General features: G+C 40.1%; 3 protein-coding genes across 6 annotated transcripts; 2 read left to right on the top strand and 1 right to left on the bottom strand.

Annotated features, from left to right (window-relative positions):
* Positions 1–507: 507 nt before the first annotated feature.
* On the top strand, positions 508–5,985 carry si:ch73-233m11.2 (NACHT, LRR and PYD domains-containing protein 12). 2 transcript variants are annotated; one of them, XM_035943105.2, is made up of 9 exons: positions 508–611; positions 907–2,494; positions 2,609–2,770; positions 2,861–3,034; positions 3,121–3,294; positions 3,418–3,591; positions 3,704–3,877; positions 3,963–4,130; positions 4,236–5,985. In XM_035943105.2, the coding sequence occupies exons 2-9, from the start codon at positions 918–920 to the stop codon at positions 4,303–4,305; spliced, it is 2,673 nt and encodes an 890-aa protein (XP_035798998.2). In that variant the 5' UTR covers positions 508–611; positions 907–917; the 3' UTR covers positions 4,306–5,985. The 2 variants fall into 2 exon arrangements, with proteins under 2 accessions (XP_035798998.2, XP_023154464.2); XM_023298696.3 differs by having other exon boundaries at positions 582–718; positions 4,236–5,984.
* LOC111588345 (ceramide synthase 5-like) lies at positions 5,071–12,468 on the bottom strand. The gene is made up of 9 exons (XM_055012696.1): positions 12,440–12,468; positions 11,647–11,749; positions 11,306–11,436; positions 9,995–10,052; positions 9,332–9,424; positions 7,391–7,519; positions 7,022–7,128; positions 6,693–6,849; positions 5,071–5,205 (listed from the first exon to the last, which is right to left on the bottom strand). Exons 1-9 carry the CDS (start codon positions 12,466–12,468, stop codon positions 5,071–5,073), a joined length of 942 nt encoding a protein of 313 aa, XP_054868671.1.
* A 348-nt stretch (positions 12,469–12,816) lies between these two features.
* On the top strand, positions 12,817–25,665 carry slmapb (sarcolemma associated protein b). Of its 3 annotated transcripts, none has more exons than XM_055013078.1 (10): positions 12,817–13,087; positions 16,472–16,531; positions 18,533–18,661; positions 19,330–19,404; positions 19,538–19,840; positions 20,392–20,662; positions 20,832–21,003; positions 22,920–23,054; positions 23,910–23,997; positions 24,409–25,665. In XM_055013078.1, the coding sequence occupies exons 1-9, from the start codon at positions 12,832–12,834 to the stop codon at positions 23,991–23,993; spliced, it is 1,485 nt and encodes a 494-aa protein (XP_054869053.1). In that variant the 5' UTR covers positions 12,817–12,831; the 3' UTR covers positions 23,994–23,997; positions 24,409–25,665. The 3 variants fall into 3 exon arrangements, with proteins under 3 accessions (XP_054869053.1, XP_054869054.1, XP_023154469.1); XM_023298701.3 differs by lacking the exon at positions 12,817–13,087 and adding an exon at positions 16,058–16,156; XM_055013079.1 differs by lacking the exon at positions 23,910–23,997.
* Positions 25,666–25,696: the final 31 nt, after the last annotated feature.

Here is a 25,696-nt window from a genome sequence, read left to right as displayed (position 1 = left end):
CTATTTTGAGGGAACACCGAAGCCGCGTCCTCCGCTTGGCTCCGCCCACAACGACTGTGATTGGTCTAAAGAAATACAAACAAGCCAAAGTGTTTACTTCCCCTTCAGAGCAGAATATGCAGAATTTCTGAACTGTAATAAATAACGGGCTTCCAAAGTGGGGCTGCCTCAACAACACCCTCAGAATATTACAGTAAAATATTCTGCCTTTGTTAATATGTCACATTACAGGACACAAGCTCATCTGAAGTCTTGATAGCATCTTGAAAACATTTATTGAATGTTGGTTTGAGGATGTTCCTCTTTTGCTATTATGCAACATAATCGGATTAGACTGTGAACATCCTCTGAATGTTGCAATTAAAACATCATGTCTTTTAACTTTTAACCTTATAGCAACTATCTCACATAAGAAATATCCTCAAACATCAATTTAATATGTTTACTTTCAGACATTATGAGAATTTAAAGTTAGCCAGTGCTGTGGGACAATCCTCTGCGGCACACCTTTTTTGTCTGCAAGACAAAGTTCAGGGTACAGTTTCATCCTTGCCTTTCCTGGTTCCTGATTTGAGCGCCTGCTGGTTTAATAGGTTGACACCACATACAGAGTAAGTGTACGTCTTGTACTAACCCAGGAGATCCGTCTGCACTGTAAGACACTCCTTTACAATCTTTGTCTTGCTCTGATTTGTTTTCCATCAACACTGCCTTGAAGGTAATCATACTTTCCACTTGGATGTTTTGAAAATTACAGTGTGCGTTGTACAGTACTGTGCAGAGACATCGGTTAACAGTCTTTAAAGTTGAAAAGTAGAGTTTATTGGACTTGCAGACATGCATGAGCTGTTGTCTGCTCTGCAAGTAAATTCTTTTAACTGTGTGTTATATTTTGTGTATCCTTAGCTGTTAACACAATGGACAAAGCCACGGTGCTGACTCACATCTTGAAGTCGAGGGGCGTGGAGAGTGTTCTTGGTGGACAGCTGCCTGCTAGTGTGATAACCAACAATAAATACATACACCCACTGGCCAGTGAAGACCAGGGGACACATGAAAACTCGCTTCCCCTTGAGCGTGCCGTCTGCACAGCTCTGTCTGGTGAGATCAAAGCAGTGACTCTCGTAGGTCCAGAGGGTTCCGGTAAAACAACTGCTTTGACAAAGCTTATTGTGGACTGGGCAAACGGGGAACAGCTCCAAAACTTTTCTTATGTTTTCCATTTCCAGTTCAGGGACTTAAATTCTCTTGAAGGTGCGCTTTCTTTGGAGGCTTTAATCCAACAACATCATGTCCCTCCTGAGTCTGTGCCCTTGGTTCTCCAGAAACCTGAGAATGTGTTGTTGGTTTTTGATGACCTGAATGAATACAAACACAGCCTGGACCCCTCCGTTCATACCCTCTGCTCCGACCCGAAACAGGCAGTCTCAGTGTCCTGTTTGGTGGCCAGTCTGCTTCACGGTTCACTGCTGAAAGGGGCTGCCTTTGTGGTGGCAACCAGGCCGACAGAACGCCTGAAGTTTCTGAGTAGTACCCAGGTTGAGGTGTTGGGGTTTCTGAAGCCACAAAGAGAAGCTTACTTTAACAGCTTCTTTACTGACCATGCTGCGGCCAGCAAAGCACTAACACACATGGAAAGGACTCTCGGCTTTTACGATTTTTGTGCTGCTCCAAGATTTTGTTGGACTGTTTGTTCCATTTACAAGTCTCTGATTGATTCCGGAGCAAAACTTCCTGAAACTTTAACTCAGCTGTTTGTACATATCCTGGTGGACTTGCTTCGCAGGTTGTCGCTGAACGAGGCCTGTAGCAGAGAGCTGGTGTTGGCCCTCGGCAGGATGGCTTCTCATTGCTGCCTTGAGCAACACTCAAGCTGCAGCAAAGAGCAAATGGATTCCTTTGGTTTTCAGCAGTTCTTTACCTCAGTTGATGCTTTCTTGCGAGTAGATGGTGAGCTGGAGTCAGATAAATGTGTCTTCTCCTTCCACTCACAACTGATGCAGGAGTTTGTCTTGGCTGTGTCTGTCTTTTTGGACAGGTCCACATATGAGGGTGTTGAGAAGATGCTAGAAAGGCACAAAGACGGTGCAAACCTCATAGATTTCTTCTTGTCAGGGCTCTCAGAGCCAATTCAGCGCAAACCACTGGAGAAGCTGTTGGGAGAGTTAAACTCTGACCAGATCCAGAATTTCAAAAGCTGGTTTAAAAGCAGCTCAGAGGCGGCATTGAAGGGATACAGTGAAGAGGAGCACTACAGATGCTTCCATCTGCTTCATCAAACTCAAAATGAGAGTTTGGTAAGAGAGATCATCACCCCCTCAACAGGAGCAGGCATCAGCTACAGCAAGATGAGCCTCCAGGACTGTGTAGCTCTGAATTATGTGGTCATGTCCATTGGCGAAATGCAGAAATTGAATTTGTACAGTACAAAGAATTTGACAGAGGAGAAGGCAGCAGCCCTAGCTCCAGCAATGAGTCTTTCACACCTGATAACGTAAGTCATGTTTAGAGAACGCATGTTAAAAAAATCATATCATCATCTTCATGGGTTCAGTATGCCATTATATTGTGCCATCAATATGTAACATTGCTATGTTGTGCCCTCCAGGTTGTCACAAAGCTCCCTGAGTACTGGGGCTGTCCGTCATTTGGCTTCAGCTCTCAGCAAAGGAGTCACCAGAGAGCTGGATCTCTCTTACTCCTACCTTGGTGATGAAAATTTTAAACTTCTCTGTGCTGGACTCAGACACAGCAAACTGCACACATTACAGTAAGAATAACTCTTTTTTTAAGCAGACATTTCTCAATGGAAAGAAAAACTATAATCTGGATTTGGTTGATATTTTGCTCTTGATTTTAGTCTTTCAGTCTGCAGCCTGAAAGAGGCAAGCTGTGAAGACCTGGGCTCTGTGCTGACCTCAGGCACGTCTCAGCTGTGCTTCATAGACTTGGGGCATAATGAGATCAGGAATCAGGGTTTTGAAACACTGTGCAAAGCATTGCATAGTCCTCACTGCAAACTACAGGAGCTCCAGTATGTATCCAAATAGTGCAGTTTCTTATTAAAGCTCTTGCATTTTGTTTTGATTTGAAAAATAATCAGATCTTGTTTATTATAAGGTTACAACACTGTGAGTTGACTGCACCATCCATGGAGTTCTTGTCAGCAGCCCTGTGTTCTGGTCAATCGCAGTTGAGAAAAGTGGACCTGATGCAAAACCAGATTGGTGACAACAGTGTGGAGGCTTTGTGCAAATCCTTGCAACATTCGCTTTGTAAACTGCAGAGCTTCAAGTAAGTCAGCTTCAAGATCCTGAAAGTTGTGATCCATTTGCCAGTGAGGCTCAATGTGAGCATCACTAAACAAAAATCAGGACACATCCTAGTCTTCTTCTTTTTGTTTACCTTTTATCTTAGGCTGTACGATTGTGAGCTGACAGGAGCTTGCTGTACTCATTTGAAGGAGGCTTTAATGTCAGAGCACTGCACTCTGTCAGAGCTGGATCTATCAGTGAATGAGTTGGGCCAGGAGGGGGCACTGCTCCTCTGCCAAGCCCTGAGTCGACCGGGTTGTCCAATAGAAAGCCTCGGGTAGGCCCCTGCACTGACAGTATTGTAATTCCACTGATGAGGTACCATCTTTCTAAAAACTTTAGCTACATTCAGATAACAGCAGTGATGTGTGTTCTGCTCCACCTTACAGTCTGACACGCTGTGAGTTAACTCTGCCGGTCTTCAAGGAACTGGGCTCCCTGCTGAAGAATGGGACTTGTCGGATTAAATCCTTGCTTGTAGGTTTGAATGACGTAGGAGACCAAGGAGTTAAACATCTTTTGGATGCTGTTGCACATCCAAACTGCCGGTTGGAGGAACTGAAGTGAGTTTGCAAAAATATTCTCTTTAGACCATTATTTAAAATCAATGCATCACATTTATATGTGTTGGCATGTCTTTGATCACAGTCTGGAAATGACTGATTTGACGGACGCCTCCCTTGAAGACTTGTGTGCTGCTATAAGAGCCAGTAAGACTCTGAAGGAGCTGGAGCTGAGAAACAACATGCTGACTGATGCTTCGGTCCCAGCTCTTGTCCAAGTCATGCAGGATAGCGACAACATGCAAGAGATGAAGTATGGTTCACCTAATCACAAAGTGTATTTAAAGTGAAGTTTTTAAGCACAGCAAAGCAATTTCAATAACAATCTAACCTATGTTTTTGTTTCCCACTCATTCAGCCTGAAGTATAATGAAATCTCTGAAGACGTTTTTGACCTGATGGAACAGTGCAGTAAAATAAGATACTGAAGAAGGCCCATGAGTCCATCCATCTCACAGACTGCTGCAGGATCCCATACTGCATTGATGCATTTTTCTGATTATTTGGTCTGTTTCCTGAAAAATTGAATCATTTTGATAGTTTGGTTGTTGAAGCCAAAATGGTACCGAAGCACCTTCAGTGGGCCCAGTCTCTTGAATATAAAAACTGTTCCTTTTTTGGGGATTTATGTGAGAGTAAGAGATGACTGTTTACTGAACCAGTTGAGCAATTTGATCAATCTACAGTGAAATTTCTTCTGCAGTCAAGCTCACCATCTGCTACATAATAAAGATCCGACATATTCATCAGTGAAATTATATTTTATTGAGTAACCATTTAGATTTTAAATATTTTGATATTTGGTCTTAAAAGATTACACGAGAAAAGGCAACATATTAAGTCAGGTAGAGGCAGTGATTTGTTGTGCGGCATTAAAATTTACCACCAGTTTTTAATAAGAAAACCTATTGACTTGCATATACATTAGCTTCAGTTGCTAACTTTAAGAACACCCACACACACTGACGCACAGACAGACCACACACATTCTCTGTCTACTCCTGAAAGCAAACCACGAGTAAACGTCACACTGTAAACCTGACTCAATCAGTAGGACATTGCAATGTCTGCATGGAGTTCTCCTGTTTCCAAGTCCTCTCTCCACTCAAACAGCTTCGCAAATCTCGCCTACTGAAAAAAAAAGTCTTTTCAGAATGAAAGCCACACTGGAAGAAAGTTTCTCCTTTTGGTTATCAGTGGTCATGAGTTTCTCCATTAAGGCCACTGCTGTGATTGAAGTCCTTTGGTTTTAGGGTGCTTTTATTGAAATTGGAATGATTCTCCTCATCTGAGCTGCTCTCTATGTCACTGCGGTCATCTTTGGACACCTGTAATAGAAAACAAATCACAATGACAGTTTTAGTACCATTAGAATGACACAAGAGTTTTACAGTTACTATTAAAACAAGACTAAATATCTACTCTCACACTAGCTGCTCTGTAAATGTGTTGACAACTACATCACTAACATCCTGATGTTAACCACGTGATGTTCACGATCTCATTGTCGCATGTTATTGTGCCAACATTTGCTAATTAGTATTAAACACAATATATAGGTGAGGATGATAGGAATGCCATTCATTTTACAGGTATTTGGTCAGGGAAAGTCATGAAGAAATTGAGACTTTGCTAGATAATGAAGTAGATGACAGGATCACAAAGGTTTTCACAGTTCACCCTGAGTATAGCAAACTATATATGTATACAAACTTTTACAGTGATCCTTTCAAAGGAAAACTTCACTTAACCATAATTTTCCAGCTGCTGGTGACACCTCTTAAGAACTAAGGAGATGAACAACGTCAGTAGGCTTCATCCTCTATGCATCAATAATGGCAATCCATATTATAGTTGTTGAGCTTTGTTTTTATTGAAAGCTTGTTTTTTTGGTATTTTCAGAAGAGGTTGTGTTCAGAGTTTGGGAATTAAATCAGCTATAAGAAGCACTACTCTTTAATCTTCTTTTTTTCCTGACCATATTCTCTATCAGCGATTCTGACCCTCAGTTGAGGGAATACGTTATGTCTGCAAACCTGTTGATCTGTACGTTCATAATGCTACTGAATAAAGCTGTACGCTTACTGCAGCAAAAACTGTGTGCCTTGTATATACGTGGTCCTGCTAAGTCTGTTTTACACTGTGGGTACTGCAGTTAAAACACAGATTATTCTACAAGTATTGATAACAGAGACTATTCAACTAATAACAATAACTACACTTTGATTTTACCATAAACTATAGTGATTTCCATGTATCCTTCACTATGGCATAGTGTTAGACCTAAATGCATTTGTTGAGTGGTAAAATAAACATTAACTCACACAGTTAACAATTTTCTACCATCATTTACAATATCAGCTCATTTTAATGCACTGCATTTTTCAATTCTCCATTGCTTTCCATCATAACAACTTGTTCCTCTTTACTGAAGTAGGCGGCCCAAGGAGAGTCATATGATGCAACAAATGCCTCCTTCTTTGGTAGCGTGCACAGAGTCTGATGAAATCCTGGGTTAACAAAGACCACTGCAAACACCGTTGTGATATCCATTATCTTAAACTGGGGTTTTTGATTTTGCCAAGTAAGCTTACACAAAGAAAGCCTGCCTTAATCAAAGTTGCTTCTGACCCCTGCTTCAATATAATCATCGACATTCCAGTTATCAATTTACCTTTATCATTTTTGCACGTGCATGCTCAGAGATATTTCACTCTTTACCAAAGGTGTGGCCCAACAGGCAAAGCTTTCTGTAAAGCAAAACTGCTAGCATTGACTAAAACTTGTACTACACACGACAGAAAACCAGACCTACCTTCCCCTTGAATATGGCCTTGATAGCAATGCGAGTGATGAGGTAGAACCAGATGATGTGAAGAGTCTGCAGGACCAGCAGCAAGCCGTTAAACAGCCACCAGGCCTGATACGGTCCAGCAATCTCCCAGCTCTCAAACAGAACACTGTAAACAATCCTTCAACAACCACACACATACAGAGATTACTGGAGCTATCAGTATATTATCATTACACCTTTTAACTCATTGTGAAACTAATTGTGTGTAAAAACGGCTAATAATGTTTAAACATTTAGCAAATTCTTACGATGTGTCACTCAGTATGTAAATAGGCTCTCATTTGTCTCACCAGAAAGGAAAGATGACAAGTCGAGTGAAGAAAAAGCTTATACTGAAAACCACAAACAGGCCGTCACATAGCCTTTGGTACTTGGCATAGTTGGCCAGCTTGGCTGCCTGGGGGAATAAATAAGACATTAATGAGTAATAGCAATAAAATATAAATCCAAAATCTCAGCGCTGGAACTTACACCAATGACATCTTGTTAAATTAATGTCCACAAGCAATGTGCTTTTCTGTGACACAAGTAGCTCACAGCACAGCTGTATAATTTCTCCCAGCTGTGTTTACATAGACTTTCAACAAACCTAGAACCCCCCTTTAAATTTTCTTCTTGAAACTCACAGAAAAAAAAAATGGAATCACCAATTTCTTTACCTCGAGGAAGATGTCAGACGCATCGTGCACACACATGACCAAAGTGCCGGCTCTAAGCATGTTGTTGGCATAGGAGAAAGTGATGAGGATTATGGTGGCCAGGTGGTGGACAAGCATGATGATGAAATCCTGTCAGCAGCAAAATGAATGGAGATGACAGAGAGAAAGAAGGGCGAAGTGGTAAATAGGACGCTCAAGTTTACTTGCATTGTAAATTCACAAGCACATGAAAACACCTGCAACTAAGTGAACAATGAGAGTCCTCACTTGTGGCCTGTTCATTCATCAGTACTGTCAGTTACAACAGCAACTGAAAGAGATTGTGCAAATACTTGGATGGCAGGCTGGGATGTGAAGCTATATGCATCTGAACAGGCATGACAAAGCAAGCAAACACTTGACCTTCTTTTAAACAGTGCCTATTAATAAAAGTAATATATTCCAAAAAATGACAACAATGAATCATTTTCATAATCTAAGTAAAAAACAAACAAACAAAAAAAACAGATCAGTCACACTGACAAAGTAAGCATAGCCCTGCATTTATGTCACCTTCTAATCTATAAAATCTGAATCTCAGGTTCCAGATTAGGTGTCAAAAATAGAACCTCTTATTTAAACCTCTAGTCTGGTGTTCTCTTCGCTATTTAAGTGTGACGTGTCCTCATGCCAAGATCTCAGCATCTCTCTAATATCTTCATATAAACACTTGTAGATGCTTCTGAGTCAGACAAGGGATTTAAAAAAGATCCCTAAATTATTTTAAATAAATCAATCCCCTGAAAGGAAAATCATCCACATATGGTTTCGATTTTAAATAGCTGCCAGTTTGTCCAGGACCGACCACCCCAGTAAGTTTAGAGCAGAGTGTTTGATGAAAAAAAGAAGACATCTACGAGAATTCAAAAATTTAATCACAGAACTGCAAGTAACTCTTCAACTGTCTGACCTGCGTGGGATGCATGGCAGGAAAAAAGTCTCTGCCCTCCAAAAAGAACTTGAGCAAAAACTACAACTTGTCAATGAATATAAAGGAATAATAAATCAAAGGTAGAGCTGTTTGGCCACAGTAACAATAGATATGTTTAGTGTAGATCGTCGGGAACTTTTCAGTAGAAGAACCTCATATCTATGAAGCATGCAGGTGGAAATGTTATGCTTTGTTTTAATGCCTCAGGAACTGGGTGACTTTTTGTCATTGACTAAATTACTCTCATATCAAACAGTGCTTGTAGACAATGTGAAGTCGACTGAAAGTTTAAACTGACACAGAGGTGGACCTTTGCAACAGGATAATGATTCTATCACCAAGGAATGTGTCAAAAAGAAAGCCTGGAGGGATATAAAATGACTGTCAAAGCTTAGATTTGAATCACATTGAAATGTTGTGGCAGTACCTGCAAGAAAACCCTTAAATTTCTTGCAACTTAAGGAATTTTGCATGGAAGAGTGGTTAATTATTTCAGCAAATGGATGTCAGAAACTGGTGGAAAATTATGCAAAACACAGACAAAAAGTTATTTCTGCTAAAACTTACAACTTCAGCTTCTGATGACAAGGATGCCTGTATTTTTCCACTCAAAAAGATCACATCTATTGATATTTTTTCTGATAAATGACTGAAAAAAGCAAATTTTCCATCTAATTGTGTTCAAGCATATCACTTACACAATTTCCAACTTTGTAGTTACTTTTTCAGATAATGCAAGTCTGTGTGCATTGCATTGTCTAATCTGTTTTGCCAGGGCACATAATCTTAAGTGAATTCTAAAGTAGTGGCAACAGCAAGCAATGTGACACTTGGGCTGAAAAAAGAGATATTAATAAACAGGGACATTAAACTATGAAAATATGAAAGACTGGAAATACTGGTCTGATACAATGAGTATTAAGTATTCTATGGTGTGACTGACAGGCAGCACAATAGTGTTGTTGACTCACCTTACGCTTAATGTCTATGAACTGGGAAAACATCAGAGACCAGTAGAAAGCCAGCTCTGCCACATAGTGGTTGTACTGCTCAGGACTGAGAGACTTTAAGCGGGAAAAAAACAAACACACCTTGAACAAATATGTAGCCACATTGGCCTGCTGACAATATGATGCTGAACTGATCACCTCACAGAGTCACGTCATAATATAAGCTGCTTAATATGATGGTTATGCAGGTAATAAAAAAAAAAGTATTTACCTGAAAAGGGTAGTTATACCAGCAATGTCTGGTATCCCACATCCAAGGTGACTAACAGATGTAAACAAAGACATACAGTAAAACATGACGAACCATTTCAAGAAAACAGTATTAGCACCACCAAAATGACCTGACCATCTTCGATTCTTAGATTCTTTTAAAGTGGTTATTATTGATTGAGTTGACTATGTGTGAAATCAGCGGAGTTTTTGAGTTAAAAATTATTCGTGCCAGTCTGTGGATCAATGTTTGAAGTGCTGTAATGTGAGAAATAATGTAGCTAGAGTCCTGAAAGTTTGTAGGCTTAGATATGTTCACATGGCACAAACCTTCTTTGATAAAACAATACAAATCAATTATATGATCAAAAAATTTCAGTCTTTCTGTCTACTCAGTGTGTTAGATCAACTTACCACCCATAAATGGGAAATGGAATAGAGAAAGGTCACCAGGTAAAAGGTGAAGCGCCACCTGAATTGAAAGAAAAGGATGAGTTGGTAAAACAGAACAGAAAATAATCTCACTTGGTCTCGTCACACTACTTAGAAAAGTCAAACAGAAATTACTCATTACTTAAATTCTTAGATCTGTGCACTGGCTTAATGTCGAACTGGATTTAACGCCCTGTTTATTATCTAGAAGTCTCTGAATGGTCTTGGCCTAAAATACATCAGAGATAGGTTTTCTAAGTGCGAGCATGGAAGGTCTCTCAGATCTGTAAGGACTGGTCATTTCAGACCAGATACAGTAAAATGGTGTTTAGTCATTATTATGCTGCTGCTGCTGCTGGAACCAGTTCCTCTTGGGACTGAGCTCTGCCCCAACTCTAGACATTTTTAAAAGTAAAGTAAACATAGTTCTTTAATCCACTGCTTTAATTAATCAGGTGTATTTTAATGAAGTCTGGTCTAAACAGCCTGTACTTTTATTAAATCTGTCTGCACTTTTATTCACTTTCTTCTATGCTTCATCTTTTACATGGTTTTAATTTTTCTTATCCGTTACCTTTTTTCCACAGTTTTAGGCATTTAGTTTTAACTATTCTATAAAAATGGTTTACACTTTACTCAACCCGTCAGTACTGCTTTCGACTTATTTAATTGTATTCTTGTTCATTTAAAAAAAAAAAAAAAGATTCTCAATAAAGTAAGTATATTCTAAAATGTACTACTGTGGTGCTGATTCATCATCTGTAGTCATCACTGTGGCTTTGAGCAAAGCCCCGCCCCAAAATTATCTGATTCATCATGCATTATGACCAATCAGCACAGACGGTTGAAAAGTTCTCTTTTAATTAAGCATATGAAATAAATAAACAAAAGTCCTTCAACCAAGTTCAATGTTGGAGTTTGTGTTAGTCTAAATTTTGACACCAGCACTATCTTTACTTTAACTTTACTGCAAATGTATTCTAATTCTAAACATGTTGAAACATTTGATTTAAAAGCACAAACATCAACATCAGAGTGGCACTGAAACTAAAATCAAGGTATCAATAATGCCATTAGGACCAGTCACCCAGTTGTGATCTAGTAGATGTTGACAATATCAGTAAAAATTTGGGATGTCTGTACAAAATTTCATGGCAATTAACTCGATAGTATTTCAATATGGTTCTACTTGTAAATCAGCATAAATGAAATCTGACATTTCCTGCAGTGCAGCAGATTTTTATTAGGTGTGCACTACACAGCAGTGTAGCAGGAGCATCTCTAGTGACCTACATGCTCTCACAGAACTTTTGCTGCATACTGGGCCTGTCTTGGTTCCGACGGATGCGAAACCATCTCTGGATTTTGCGCACATCCCAGTCCAGCTGCTTGGAGAGTCCCTCTAGTTGCCTCGTGTCTGGGCACTATGGAGAACAATACAGGACAGTTATAACGTGACTTTTCCAAAGTGCCTGCTTGTAGAACCACATACCAATAGGTAGGCTTGTCACACGCACGAGGTATTTACTAAAGTTATAATTACGGCTGTGGTGGCGTGCCCCGATGCAATCACAGTGCTGCAGTGTGTGCAGGAACATGTAATGGAGTGCAGAACAAACACAGGCCTTATGTACCATTTTGGACTGATAGAGCCTCTCCAGGACAGCGTTGGGCTGAGCTCGCCGAGGCACTCCTGCCTCAATCTGAAGTATGTGGGCACAGGGCTTGGCCACTAGCCTGTATATACACAGACGGAGGGTGGGGACACAGAGATGGTGTGGTATTAAGAGAGACATTCAGACAAGGACAGAGTCAGAGAGAGAAGTTTCATGCTACAGAAACAAACGGACCAGCAGCCAGCATTTTCCAGGGGATTCCATCACTTACGTGAACGGTTGAGCTTTCACAGTTTGCCCACAAAGTTATGTTTGACATCCACGAGTGTGTTTGCCTTAGCGTGACAGGAAAGGAGAGCACAATAGAAGCTGTAAGGGAGGCACAGGCGAGCGCGAGAAAGGAGGAATCCTGGGGAATGTGGCACCTCGTCTAAACAGGGATGACCTGTCATGTGAGACTGTGGGACATAGGAGGATGGGAGGGACGCTTCCAACCGAAATACTAACGTGTGTCACAAGATTATCTAGTTGAGCTGAGATAGTGCTCAAATTGGGAGTTATTTATTGCAAGTCAACCTAACAACACCCCAGTTATCTGGAAAAGTTTCCGCAACATGGAAAAAAGACTGAATGGATAGACTGAGCTTTGGCGTTTCCCCTCGGTGGTGATTTTACTCTAGATGAAGCACTCCTCAGAGAGTTGGGTCCATTTGCTTCATTTAGCTGAACCTTGCTGTAAAAAGTGACTTCCTGTGTAGTTGTAAAAGTTTGTACAAGGGAAGACTGCACAGACCAGAATGAAATGTTTTACCATTTCTGGTTTAGTTTGCTGTAAGACATCTCTACAAAACTATCACTGCAGATCGAGTAAAACGTGTCACTCCAGTGGGGCTATTTTAAAGCACTGTTAAATAAGAGGCTACTGCAAAAACAGCAACTGTGTATTCTTGTATTTTAAGACCTAATATTTTCTCATTACTGAAACATGGACTACAATTATCAGTCACATGAAGAGGGGTGCGACAGTATATTTGTGAACATAATAATAATAATACTGATGGTAATAATGACAATTCTGCAGAGTTGGTTCTCTCTAGTTTGTGCTCACAAAGAATCACTTGTAAGTAAAGATTCCGGCAAGTTATTTTTACAGCTGCGTTTTTTTTCCTTCCCTTTTCTCTTTAAGAAGCAGTTGCCACACAAATGCAGGCGAAACTAATGAAAATTAACTACAAACAGAAGTTCCAAAATTACCTTTCAAACAGCTTTCTGAGTAGAAAAACTCCCACAGCCAGAGGCAGGACACACACGAGGTGTCCCAGCCGGGGATACTCCACACCAGGTGGTGGATGCTCCAGGTCCGCCCATGACACATTTTCGGGAAGCCAAAATCTGTCACTCCAGAACCAGGTGGAGATAGAGGTAGTCATCGGGGAGCAGGAAGTACTCGACAGTGAAGGTAAAGCTGTAAAAGAAATCACTTGCCGGACATGTGTTAGTGTGGTTTAGCTCAGTGGAAAACTTCAGTGATGCCCCCGCCGCCTCCTCCCTGTAGCGGAGTAAAGCATCACTTCTGGTTCAGCTCCTATGACTGAACTGCCCGGACCTACTAGCCTGACACGTAACAGGCTGCCTGAGGGGAAACACCCACCACATTTCAGTGAGGAATTATTCCGCTGGAAGGATGGACACGGCGCTGTTTTCTCTGACACGTTGTTGTGTCTTGAAAACAGGAGTCCAAGACGGTTAACTTTTAGCTAACTCCAACTGACGCCGAGCTAACTTACACCTGCAATTAGCAATTAGCATGATTAGCTAATGCTAAGTCAGCCACCTGCTTAATTAACGGCAGACAGCTAGCCATATTTGGGATATGTTTGGTGGAAAGTTACGGCAGTTGAGGTACTTTTTTGGCCACATTTACCGCTATAACTTCAAGACAATTAGAGCAGTTTTAAATTACATCCAGTAAGGGATGCAATGTTTACTAAACAACCTAGCCAAGTACACAGTGCCGTGTTTGTAAACTTATTTTATTCGCTTTGACGCGCTGAAGTTAGCTTCTGATTCGTAGCTTCAGGTTCTGCAGTTAAGGGGAAAGGTAAGGGAAGCTTTACTGGCAGCGCTGAGTGATTGATCCTCTGGTTTTCCCACATTTTAGTGACGCAGTACCGCGTTTAACATTTTTTTGGTTATTACTCACTACTGTCTGAAACTCACTGTAATGTTTACGAGGAGTCTTTATTCTGTCTGTAAAGAAACATAATTATAGAAGGTTTTTTGTGCTTTTTTTGCATGGAGACCACATTAGACCAGGCCAAGATCTAAAATCACTATTTAACTGATCATTCACAAGACAGAGACTTAAGAAACATTAAAAGATGCTCTATGATTTGTGAAACTGTTACTTTATTTGTGAAAATGCAAAAAAAGGGGAAGATTTCACAGCTTTTTACACATACAGATCACATTTGACCAGGTTTGGGTCTAAAAACATCATTTATAGACTGGTCAGATTTGTATTACAGCAAATCAGAAAAGATAGAAGACAGAAAAGATTCTTTAAAACAGAATTTCTCCATCTCTGTGTGGTGTTTATTGTTTGTTCTCTGGGGACCTGTTATGATGCAGTTTACATGCAAAAAAAATCAATAACAACAATGAAATCTCTTTTATTTTGCATTTTCGTCAATAGAAAAATGATTTCACAAGTCAGAGGCTGTGTGTTAAAGACTTTATAGCTTCTGTAGGACAATCTAGTCCAGATCTGACCTGTCTTTATATAGTGTTTATCTAATGTAGTCCAGATGCAAAAATAAGCAGTAAAATCTCGCCGTTTTGTGTCGTTACAGATAGAATCGTTGCCCCACAAATGTTAAAGAGGGTGTCAGACAGAATTAAGACATTACTAAATGACCGACAGAGTTTCACATCAATAAAATGTGGGGAAAACAGAATCGGTCTGTCAGCTTCAACTTAAGTTCTCCTTAACTTTTCCCTTAATTGCTGACCGAAGCTACGAATTGGAAGCTAACTTCAGCGTCGTGTGTTATTGTGTCTTCGGAGTTCTTTTCTGTATACTTTAGTATTTTGTTGTTTTTCGTACTGACTGGCTTTTTCCCCTTTGTCTTTATTTTGTGACCTGCCAAGGGACTACAGAAACCAACTAGCTTGAAGTTATAATCTGGATCCATAAATAGTGACATTTATATTTGAGCTCTACACTGTCCCTGTTAAATAGATAGATACAAGAGACTAAAACAAAGTTAGGTTGTTATATAACAGTAGTTGATTTTAGTTTAATGCAAGGAAAAATTCCAACTGTTCCATTAAAAATGTATAAAAAGTCAGTAAAAATAAATTCTATACCATATACAATTTAGAGTTTGCAGTGGATGACTGTTTACTGAGTTTAATTTAAATTCTTCTCTGCCTGAAATAGTTCATATATATCTCCCGACTAGCCTTATAACCTACACAAATAAACACCAGATTTTTTTTAGATACAGCTATCTAAATCTAATGAAGAGCCCTGCAATATATCCTCGGTTCATGCATATTGCTATCCCTTAAAATCATCAATTAATACTTTTAGGAACTGAGCATTACAATGTTTATGAAGCAGGGAATCTTGTATTTAACTGCATAAATTTTAGCCACATGCCACTTATAAATTGGCAGTATACTGCATTGAATTCCTGCATTGAATTTATTAGTCTGCAACATTCTACTATCAAGTGCATTATGTATGTTATCACTAAGCCTGCCCTGCTGTGGGAAAAAACATTTGACACGAGAGTTATTATTACTTGCACTAGCCTGTTGCAACAGTCTGTTGTATTTTGATGGTCAGAAATACTAGCACTATCGTTGATATGGAATTGTACGGCCTTAAATAAGTCACAGCAGAACTTCTACTCTCAGGATGACATATATCTGACTCCAAGGCCAGTATTACATAGATTTTAAAGTGGTAATAGAGTGTCCGACTTGGCAAAACAAAGAGAGGACGTGGATGCAACACATATGTGGTACAGACGCTCACGCCAGCAGTCCCTATTCACTGTCATCCTGTAGATTTTGACATCAGTACCAACTGGCTAGAGAGCAGCTCAGTGTGCTGAACAAAACCCCTCTGTGTCAGCATGCAGCTGCAGCTTCCGAGATGCCCTACTCGGATGCATGACCCAGTGTGGAGGGGCTGGGGACTTCAGCCACAGAATATGGAGGGGGGGTCATGTTTTTGAGGACATTCATCAGACTTGCCTCTAGTGTCGCATTTTGTCCACACTTGAGAAATCTGTCTGTTTTCGTTAGCCGGTTTGTTGTCAGTGTTGGCTTCAGTCCAGCAGTAGCGGGGAGGTCGTTACACAGTGTCTGTCATCCACTCGGTGTCCCCCCCCCCTTTCACTGCTTGGACTGTTCCATTTCACATCTGAAAAAATCTGATAGTTGGAGAAGAGTTCTTCATGTCAGGGACTGCTGTAGCCTCAGCACACAGAGTACTGTAGCTCCTGGATCACCCAAGGTAATATTTCCTGCTAAGTTTCATTCTTAACCTTTTATTAGTTTGTTTTCTGCAACCTGGTCTTCAAAGGAAATTTCCTAGCAGCTCTGTGCAGCTGCTTCTTCCAAAAGTGCTTATGTGTTTATAAGTGAACATCCAGTTTAGTTTTTACCTTAAAAATACAAATCTCTAAAAATAACAACAGCAACAATAGCCTTAACCAGATTAGTTAAAACATTTATTGAAGTCTATTTCATTTATGAACATAAATTCTTGATTTAAATCTGTCTAAGTATATTTGTTTACATCATATGTGTTTATTTTCTTTTTGAACAGATAAGCAAATGGACCAGAAAGAGCTGAGTGATCCCCTGAATAGCGTATCACTGATTAAAGGTAACTAAGCTCTATTATTTTCCTCTCTGAATATGGACAAACAGTTTGAGTAAATGACTAGGCATTATTTTGATCTCCAACTGGCTCGTACCTGGCAACATGAAGAGAGAAAAAAAAGCATGAGTCACACTTGAAATGAGTGTCAGGACCTAAAAGGACAGCTGGGTAGCTTTTGGAGCTTACAGAGCTGTAGATGGCCTTGTTTTCGAGGCTGATTTCTCCTGTGTCAACAGCTTATTAGAAAATGGAGTCTCTTTGCACAGAGGGCACATCAGCAGACTAACGTGTCTTAGCTGTGACATTTAGAGTGACTAATTAAAACAGGATGTAGTGGTTAACACGGTGATAGTCTAACTTAGAGAAAACGTCAACAGAGACATTCATGGCAAAATGTGCAAGCATATTAGACAGTGAATCAATTTTGCATGATGAATGAATTTGTAATGCTACACTGCACAGTATATGTGGAGCACAAAGCAAACTGTGTCCTCACAACAACAGCGTCTCAGTCACTTCTAAGTGATAAGGATTCATCACATCCAAAACATTTTGCAGCTGTAAACTGATACCACTCCTGGCAGTGTTATCATCAGTTTTAAAGAGAATACCAAGGACATTTAGTGCTAACCCTCTGATGCAGTTAGAGAATGCTGTCACATTCATTGGGAAGGGAACCGACAGAGGAGAAAGATGGACCACGATGGCTCTAGCCTTCAGCGCTTGAGCTAAAAAAAGACTTTCTCTTACATTTTTTTTCTGTCGTCACTTGAGGCAGCGTGATGCTCAGTATTCCCAACTAGTCTGCAAGGTATTTTTACACACGGACTAATCCCATTACTACTTTGTCAGGTGTCATTCTGCGACACTAAGGCATAATGGCTGAAATAACTAATGTTACTAAAGATAACGTGTTGCACCCTCATCTGTAATGCTCTTTATCCAGTCATGCCGTCCTCAGAGGGCATTCATCTTTCACACAAACTGGACACAGACAGATAGTGTACTTACAGGGAACCCACTCACATTCTGGCTCGCACTCATACATATGCATACATGAGGGAACACGCAACCACATACTGGGCCGAGCGCAGCCCTCCCATCCTTTGTCTGGCACACAGCGGGGCGGTCATGTGCTTGAGTCAGAGGGTGTCACCAGCTTCCAGCCTTTGTCTCATACCCATTAATTTTAGAGACATTTATCACCACCGTCTGATACCACTAATAACAATATATGAGTGTTGCTGTGCTTATGTAGCCATGCGAACTGGACACAATGACGCTTCAGTTTTCACTATAAATGCAGCATTTCACAGCAGTCCAAGTCCTGTGATGTGTCCATTTATGGTGCACATGCTTGACCTGTCCCGACTCTTGTTTTCTCCGCTGCCAAATGCTCGCTCTCAGATGAGGTCATCTCTTTTCCTAGCCATGCTAGATTAGGGGATCAAGATATTCAGTGGGCATTTGCAAAGCACAAGTATTTGTGGTGCTTGTTTCCACCTCTAGGAAACACAACAGACCCCCTGACAACGTTGGCAAGTCTGTCCCCTTCGTGTATTGTTTACAGTCACATATTATTAACAAGCAAAGTGGATGTGTCACAGATTTACAAGTGGCAGGGTTTGATGGATAATTTGGAATGAAAGCTTTGATAGAAAATGCAGATAATGCAGTTGTGTCTATTTCGAGGTTCGCAATTAGTTTATGTAATAGGCCCATTTGAATACCTTGGGAAATCATTTAGTATGTCAGCCCTGGTTAAATATTTGGGACTGTAGCAAAATGAAAAGGTGGAACTTTGTGTTGTTTTTTGCATTATTATGACTGAATGACTGCCATTACTTATGATGTATCATTATTTAGGCTTCACTTTCTAATGTCTCTGTGTAGCGTGTTGACCTTTGCAGGAAGAGAGGAGGTTCTGCCACTACAGCTAAATGTTCATGTTGGGAGGATGGATCTTTTTAACTGGGGTCATTTTGTTCTGGATTTCCTCATTAGATGACCTGACCAAGTCAAACAGGGGGTCCTCTGGAGACTCAGAAAAGATGATTCAGCGCTTGAATGATGAACTTCGAGAGGCCCAGGAGCTTGCCAATATGGAGAAACATAAATGCATTGAGCTACAAGGTAACATGGAACATCTCTGAGTTAGATCCACACCATCCTCTTCATTGTGTGTTGTATACACACACATACACCCAACTGTAAATGAATTTCAATTCAGGTCACTTCAAAAGGATTCACTAGCATGAAAATTTTTGGAAGCATCAAAATATAGTATATCCCAATATTTGGACAATGCACAGTAACTGTAATATAAACACTGATACAGTATGTCATGAGTGTGTGTCTAGACTGTTCACTGTCCCTCAGGTTGTGTCATGTTGATAAATACTGAGTAATTAGATATGCCCTGTCATCTGTTCCTCTGAATATTTGTAATTTTGAAAGGCCATTTACCACATTCAAATCTGAAGCTGCAGAGTTAAACTTGTTAAAGTGTTCCTCTTAAAACTGTAGAAGGAAGTGTTGCAATTTGTATTTCGAATGCCAATTTGTGGTCACTGAGCCTCTGCTTGGTTAAGATCTGTCTCTGCTTTTTATCTCGGACATTTGAGAGACATGCTTCCATTTCATAATCTCTTTATAGAACACGACACAGAAATTACAATTTATTTTGCTTTTTTAGTTTCTTCTTTCCGATGTTGCGAGTAGTTTCTTAACATTGCATTAGAATTTTGTTGTGACTGGTGTTTGAAAAGCAACATTGTGGTGATTCCAATTATATTTTGTAGGTTTCCTGGATGAAGAGAGGAAAGAAAATCAACAACAAGCCGATGAATCTGCAAAACAAATCAAATTTCTTCAAGGTACATCTGTGTTTTTGTGGATTGAAAAATTTTGTGTTTTTGTTACCCGAAGTAGCTAAATACTATGACCCAGTGTCTGTCTTAGTCAAAATGTCACCAGTATTAATCTAAACACTGGCTCTGGTTGGAACAGGCCAGCTGCAGCAGCTCCAAGATGAGGTGGGTGTTCTCAGAGAGCAGTTAGACGTCTCCTCCGGTTCGCGTGACGAGCTACAAAGTGCACGTGATGAGGTGAAGTCGCTGAAACGTGCCCTGGAGGCTGCCACCGCCGAGCGGGACCGTGACGTCGCTGCTATCCACTCTAACCTGGCAACAGTCTCGAACGATCTGGACAAGTGGCGTCAGACTGCCAACAAATACGAACGTGAGATTGACAACCTACAGCGTGACCTTCAGCAGCAGAGCAAGCAGTGGCAGAAAACTGCAGAAATACAAGGTACTGTCAAGTGCAAACACATGATAACAAAATGTAATACCAGCTGGTAAAAAGGATATTATTTGTAACTGTAGTTCACATAGTGATATTTATTTCAGTCATACACACATTAAAGCAAGCATTTGCCTTGAAAAATAATTCTTGCAAATTCCTTAACTGTGCAAGCATTTGTATCTCTTAGTGTTTGTCTATGAAAAACATTAAAACTAAAAATGAATGTTAGGGTTACTACTTTGATTGTAAATAAATGAGTTGTGTTAGGATCAGCAATTTTAAACTTCACATTTAAGCTGCAGTTACTGACTCCTATAATCAGTCATCTCTTCTCAAGAAAGTGTTGCTTACAGTATGCATGATTTCACATATTTACTTTGTTTCTGGCAAGAAGAAAATTGCAGCACTATTCATCCTGTTCAAGTTCAGAGAATATGTAAAAAAAAAAAATGCAATTAGAGGGGTTTTGTGATCATTTGAACTTCATGTGTAAACAAATTAAGAACAGACATCTGCTCAAATAATGCATCATTGCATAAGGCTTTTTTTTTTCACAGCCAGTGAGCTGCAGTCCATGCAGGTGGAGTGTAACGGTCTTCAGAAGGAATGTTCTGTTCTGCGATCTGAGAAACAGGACACTGTGAATAAGCACCAGAAGGAAAAGAGCAGTCTGCAAAGTGAATGTGCTTCCCTCAGGGCCGAGAAGGAGGAACTCCTCAAGACTCACCAGAAAGAGAAGGGTAACCTGCAGAGTGAATGTGCAGCACTGCGCACTGAGAGAGAGGCACTACTGCAGAAACAGCAGCAGCTGGAGAAGGACCTTGCCAGGTCAGTGCACTGATCTACATTACCAAGAACTCAGCTTTACCCCCACCTTTGTGCTCCCCGTGCCTCATTTGCTTGACTCAGCTCCAGCATGTTTTGCTATACAGTATAACGCACACTTTTCATCTTGTCATCCTTCAACTTTTGAACTCAGTGTTTTGTTTTCTTGTAGTTCGCGTGCCCAGAATGCTGAGTTGAACAACAGTCTCAGAACCCTTGAGCAATCCCAACAGGAGCTGGAGAAGAGGCTGGTGGCCCTGCAGCTCCAGCACCAGCAGGATAGCGCCAAGCTGCAAACCCAACTGGATGAGGCAGACAGCTGCAGCAAGGCTTTGCAGAGAGAGGTATCTAAGGGGTCGAACATCTCAGAATGAATCTTACTGATGAATACTTGTACTTCAAAGCTAACAGTTGAATCCAGTCTGTTACTTAAATTTTCCAATCCTGCAGCTGAAAAGCCACGTAACAGCTCATGCTTTACTTGTGCTTTTAGACCTGAATGCTGCTTGAGATTGTTTTAGGCATCAAGTCTGTTTCTTCCTCCTCATGTACATGCAGGTTCATGTGTGCATATTGATGTGGGAGCTAAATCATAACTGTTCAGAGTAGAGACCTGTGATAAACAGATCCAAAGTAGGTAGGTACTGTTGAAGCACTGCAGCTGCTGCTGACAAAGCTGCTTGATAGGGTCAGTGTTGACAAGGTGTTACAGTATTTATGAAACTTCCTACATGCACTCTCAGCAAGTGGGAGAGGTTGTCTCTGGAAAGCAGGTGAAACTGTACTTTAAGCACATACAGACCCATACAGTGGAATTAACAAAAAACATGCACAATGACAATGATATTGTATACTAAGGCAGTAATTTGATACCGAAAAACTCAAATACAGGAAAGGCTAAAGGTGAGAAAATACATATAGATGTTATATTTAGCTTACAGTAGATGGATTTTTTTTAAAATGCACAAGTGATATTTCATCGCAACTACTTAAAAAATTGTTTTGAATCATCAGTGCTGTATCGTCTATTGTTCAGCCAGCCATGTCTATATATTTTATGTTTCAAGTAGAATTTAAACATAAACATGCATTGACTATGATAATTTAGTCAAGCCTTTCATGGTCACACTACATCTTTATATTTGGACCATCAAGAAACATGAATAATCAGCATGGTTTGATACTTTGATATCTCCCTATTTCAAGTTCATTTGCCTTTGCACTTACAATTTTATGTGAACATCACTATGATAGACGTCAGTGTTGAAACATTTTTAGAATGCTTAACAGGAGCAACACTGTTGAATGTGCCTCATACTAGAGTAAATTTTTCCCAGAAATGATGATGGCCTGTACTCAAACAGTAGGTCCAGCAGGCATTTTGAGCAATTTAAGACTCATTTTCTTCTCAGGGACACTTAATAAATACAAGGCCTGATGCTTTGTCTGTTCTTGAGAACCACTGACTGTGTGTCCTCTGGCATGTTTTGTCTCAAGGTTTATTGATTTATTATTTGCCTGTGAATTCAATATAGTGTACCATCAGTTAAGCTTCCACAGGAAATTAGGCACCATTCCTCTGTAAGCATCAAATTCAAATGTTTTGTTGTATTTGTTTATGCCATCAGAGACTTTGAGATAGCATGGTTGTTAGAAAATGACTCTCACTCTTGTGCTTGAAAATGAGACCAAGTACGCATCACTGAGAATTTTTGGGCAACTAGGACCGACTTTCTATTTTTGAGACAGCGTTGTAGTCATTGAAGCCAGAACAGTATTGACGATACTGAAATGATGGGGAAGGTTCTTTAAAATCACACGCTCACCTTGAAATTTTGCGACATCCTCCAGTCCGACAGGTTGTTGTGTGCTGGCATTACTATATGCTCCCAGTCAGGTTTAGCAAGCTGGATGGGGATTATGTTGAATGGCAGAAAGCGGAGATGAAGTCATCCTTTACTACAAGTGATTCATCGCTGTGTGGCTCTGGTTATTCAGTCACTGACTCAAAGTGGAAATAGAGTGCTCTGACAGTGTCCTTTACAAAAAATAGACTGAGCCCGTCCTCATCAGCTAAATATATGGACAATTTGACACTGCTTCCTTGGGCAAAAAATACAAGGTTACCCTATAAAGTGCACAAAGCCTTTGAAAAAGATACCATACATTCAATGTTACGAAGTTACACTGACACTGAAGTGGTTAAAGTACACAGACTTGTGTTTTCTTTAAATTAAATGCTTTAATTTGCTTCATACAGTGTGAGGAGTCTAAGACAGAGCTGTCAGACCTGAAGGAAAAATACAAGAAGTCTGAGCAGGAAAAGCAGTTGGTTGCAGATGAACTTGAGGAGTGCAAAGCCAACATGAAGGACCTGCAGGAGAAGGGATCCAAGGTGAGTACTGATCTTTCAAAGACTCAAAAGAAAGGGGGGGAGTATTTTCAAGACATGTAATAATGTGCAACTGTTTGACACATGGTGTATTAAGGGAGCACTAAGTGTAGAGATAATTACAGTTAAGTTTAAAAAGATATAACAAAACCATCTTCAGCTGGTTTTGGGAGCATGAGCTTTGCTTCCAAACTTACAAACAACGTTTTATTGAATTTATTTTGTGAACTATCTCCAGGCATAATTGTGAATCTTTTATAAGATTCACAGGATTTTTTTTTATTTTTATTTTTTTCATCTCAGCACACCTGCTCCCCTCTACTCATCCACTGTCTTTTGGCGTTGCTTTTATGGGTCGTTCACACGTAGGGATTCACAAAGCTGGTCCAGAGACATCTGCTATTCATGTGAATAAAATCTCACTTTGCCCCTGCACGCCTTCTTTGAGTTCACCTGCCTCAAAAAGCAAACAGCTACACTAGCAGGAGGTTGAGAAAGGCTCAACTTTATGAAAATGTGCTCAGATGCAACGCAAGCCACAACCAGGCGAGAAAAAATCACATAAAATTCTTCCAGCTGAGTCACTGTGATAATTCCACAGCAACAAGCATAGCGAGTTTTGCACATAGAACTATGTGCTAAACCCAACACACCGACTCGACTGCAAATTCATGAGAGGCTACGTACTGCCAGCCACTTTGCATCCATATGTGTGAACAGCCATGTGTGACTTTGAGATTTGTATAAACGTCAATTACAGACACAGAATACTGACTGAGGGCTCTATTAATAAAGCTACGCCCAGCCAAAGTATGTCCCGTTGCTGTTGATTACTATAATATCCCTTCCCTTCTGTAGACTTCCCTATTGCTGCCTGTTCAAGCCATAGTCATCGGCCTTATCCTGGCTTTGCTGTATTGGTGCTTCGGCGCATTGTGGTAGTAAGGTACACATTACTCCTGTCAAGTCGGCCTACATCATTCATTCTCATCAGTGTTTTTTTTAGATCATTGCATGACTTAATCCGGTTCTCCTCATTTCCCAGAATGCCCTCCTCGGGGGAAACTCCAAAAAAAATTGACACCTCAGAAATCTAACCTCTCTAATCATGCAGTTCCAACATCTGACATTTGTTTGTCCTGTCTGGATGGCTAATGCTTAACAACTGTTTTTCTTAGTTGGCTTGGATGATGCTTATCTTTTATCTCAAAGAGCTGTTTGCAACTTGCATTCTCTTTGCTCTGCCTTGATCTTAGTGGCAAGCTCCCCTCTGTCAAAGCTTTGGCAAATTCCTTGGAATGGGTGGTGTCATGTGGTGACGCTCAACTTTCCGTTTCTGTGTTGCCGCCCGTTTCAGAAACCGTGGATGATCTGGGGGCCTGTGGTTGCCGTGGCTCTAACAGCTGTGACTGCTGCTGTGCTCTTCAGGACCTGAGGGCAACTTTGTTCAAACACACACAGAAGTAAACGCATATTTGTCATCATATGTCAAAACATGCCCCCTTATCATATCTGCACTATTAATTAGGAGGGCTCATATTTAACTCTGTTTAATTTTTGAGATGCTCTATTTTAGTTGGCAGAGACGTTAATAAAAGAATGTCAGTTTTGTGTGCAAATCAGTAAGTTTGTATGTCTTGTCATTTGAAGGAAATCTAGTTGGATTGTATTCCGTTTGCCATTTCGAATCATAGGATTATCCATTAATGAATGTAAAATAAAAATACTTTACACATTTAACAGATTCTAAGTATAGAATTAAACTTTATCACTTGGAGTTTGAGCCTCTTTAAGCGTAGTGCATCTATGTGATAGATAATGTCACAATAACACGCCCCTAATGGAGTGCATGATAACAGTACAGCAGTGGGTGGCTGTGACGAGCACTGCAGCATATTCTGTCGGCATAACTATTATCAATGTGAAAATAGATAGTTTAGCTGAGCAGGAGTTTATCTTGTTGTTTTTTCATCAGAACATCATTAAACAGAACTGCAGCAAATCACCTTTAGAGCTATTTCCTTTATTAATAAGCTGAATTTCTAGACTTCAGGTACTGTATTTGTATTTTACTTCTACTTTTCTTCTGCTTTTTACTTCAGATGTATTTCTGTATTCTCTAATAGCCACTCAGATTCAGATTCAGCACAACCTCCTTAACGGGAGCATAAAATTAGAATCGTTTTTTTTTTTTTTTTTTGTTGTTGTTGCACAACATCATTGTACCGGTAAGAAAAACAGACAAGGTGAAGTTTGGTGCAACAGATGTTTTATTAATAACCCTGTTCGTCTGTTGTATAATAAAGGGAAGTCAGTATTACATAACACATCACCACATAAAACAATATAGTATACATGCATTGTTGAGTATATTGTGTCACATCTTGTCAGTAGCTGCTGCAAGACACCTGTGTAATATTTTAAATGCCTAAGACTGACGTTATCCCATTCCGAACTGGAACTACGCCCTCAGATATTTTTTTTTCTTCTATTGATTAAATGTTTGTTGAAAATCTAAAACTTATCTTTAAATATGTATATTAATTTGGTGTACTTATGATAATTATGAATTTGTTCAATTCCCTGAAAATAAATGAAAAGAGATTGAAAGATACAGTTTCTTGGGTTTAAAGTTTATGAATACC

The sequence above is a fragment of the Amphiprion ocellaris genome, chromosome 8, assembly GCF_022539595.1.
Source record: "Amphiprion ocellaris isolate individual 3 ecotype Okinawa chromosome 8, ASM2253959v1, whole genome shotgun sequence".
Classification (NCBI taxonomy): domain Eukaryota; kingdom Metazoa; phylum Chordata; class Actinopteri; family Pomacentridae; genus Amphiprion; species Amphiprion ocellaris.
Note: the sequence above shows the minus strand (reverse complement) of the source record. Positions and strands in the feature narration are given on the sequence as shown.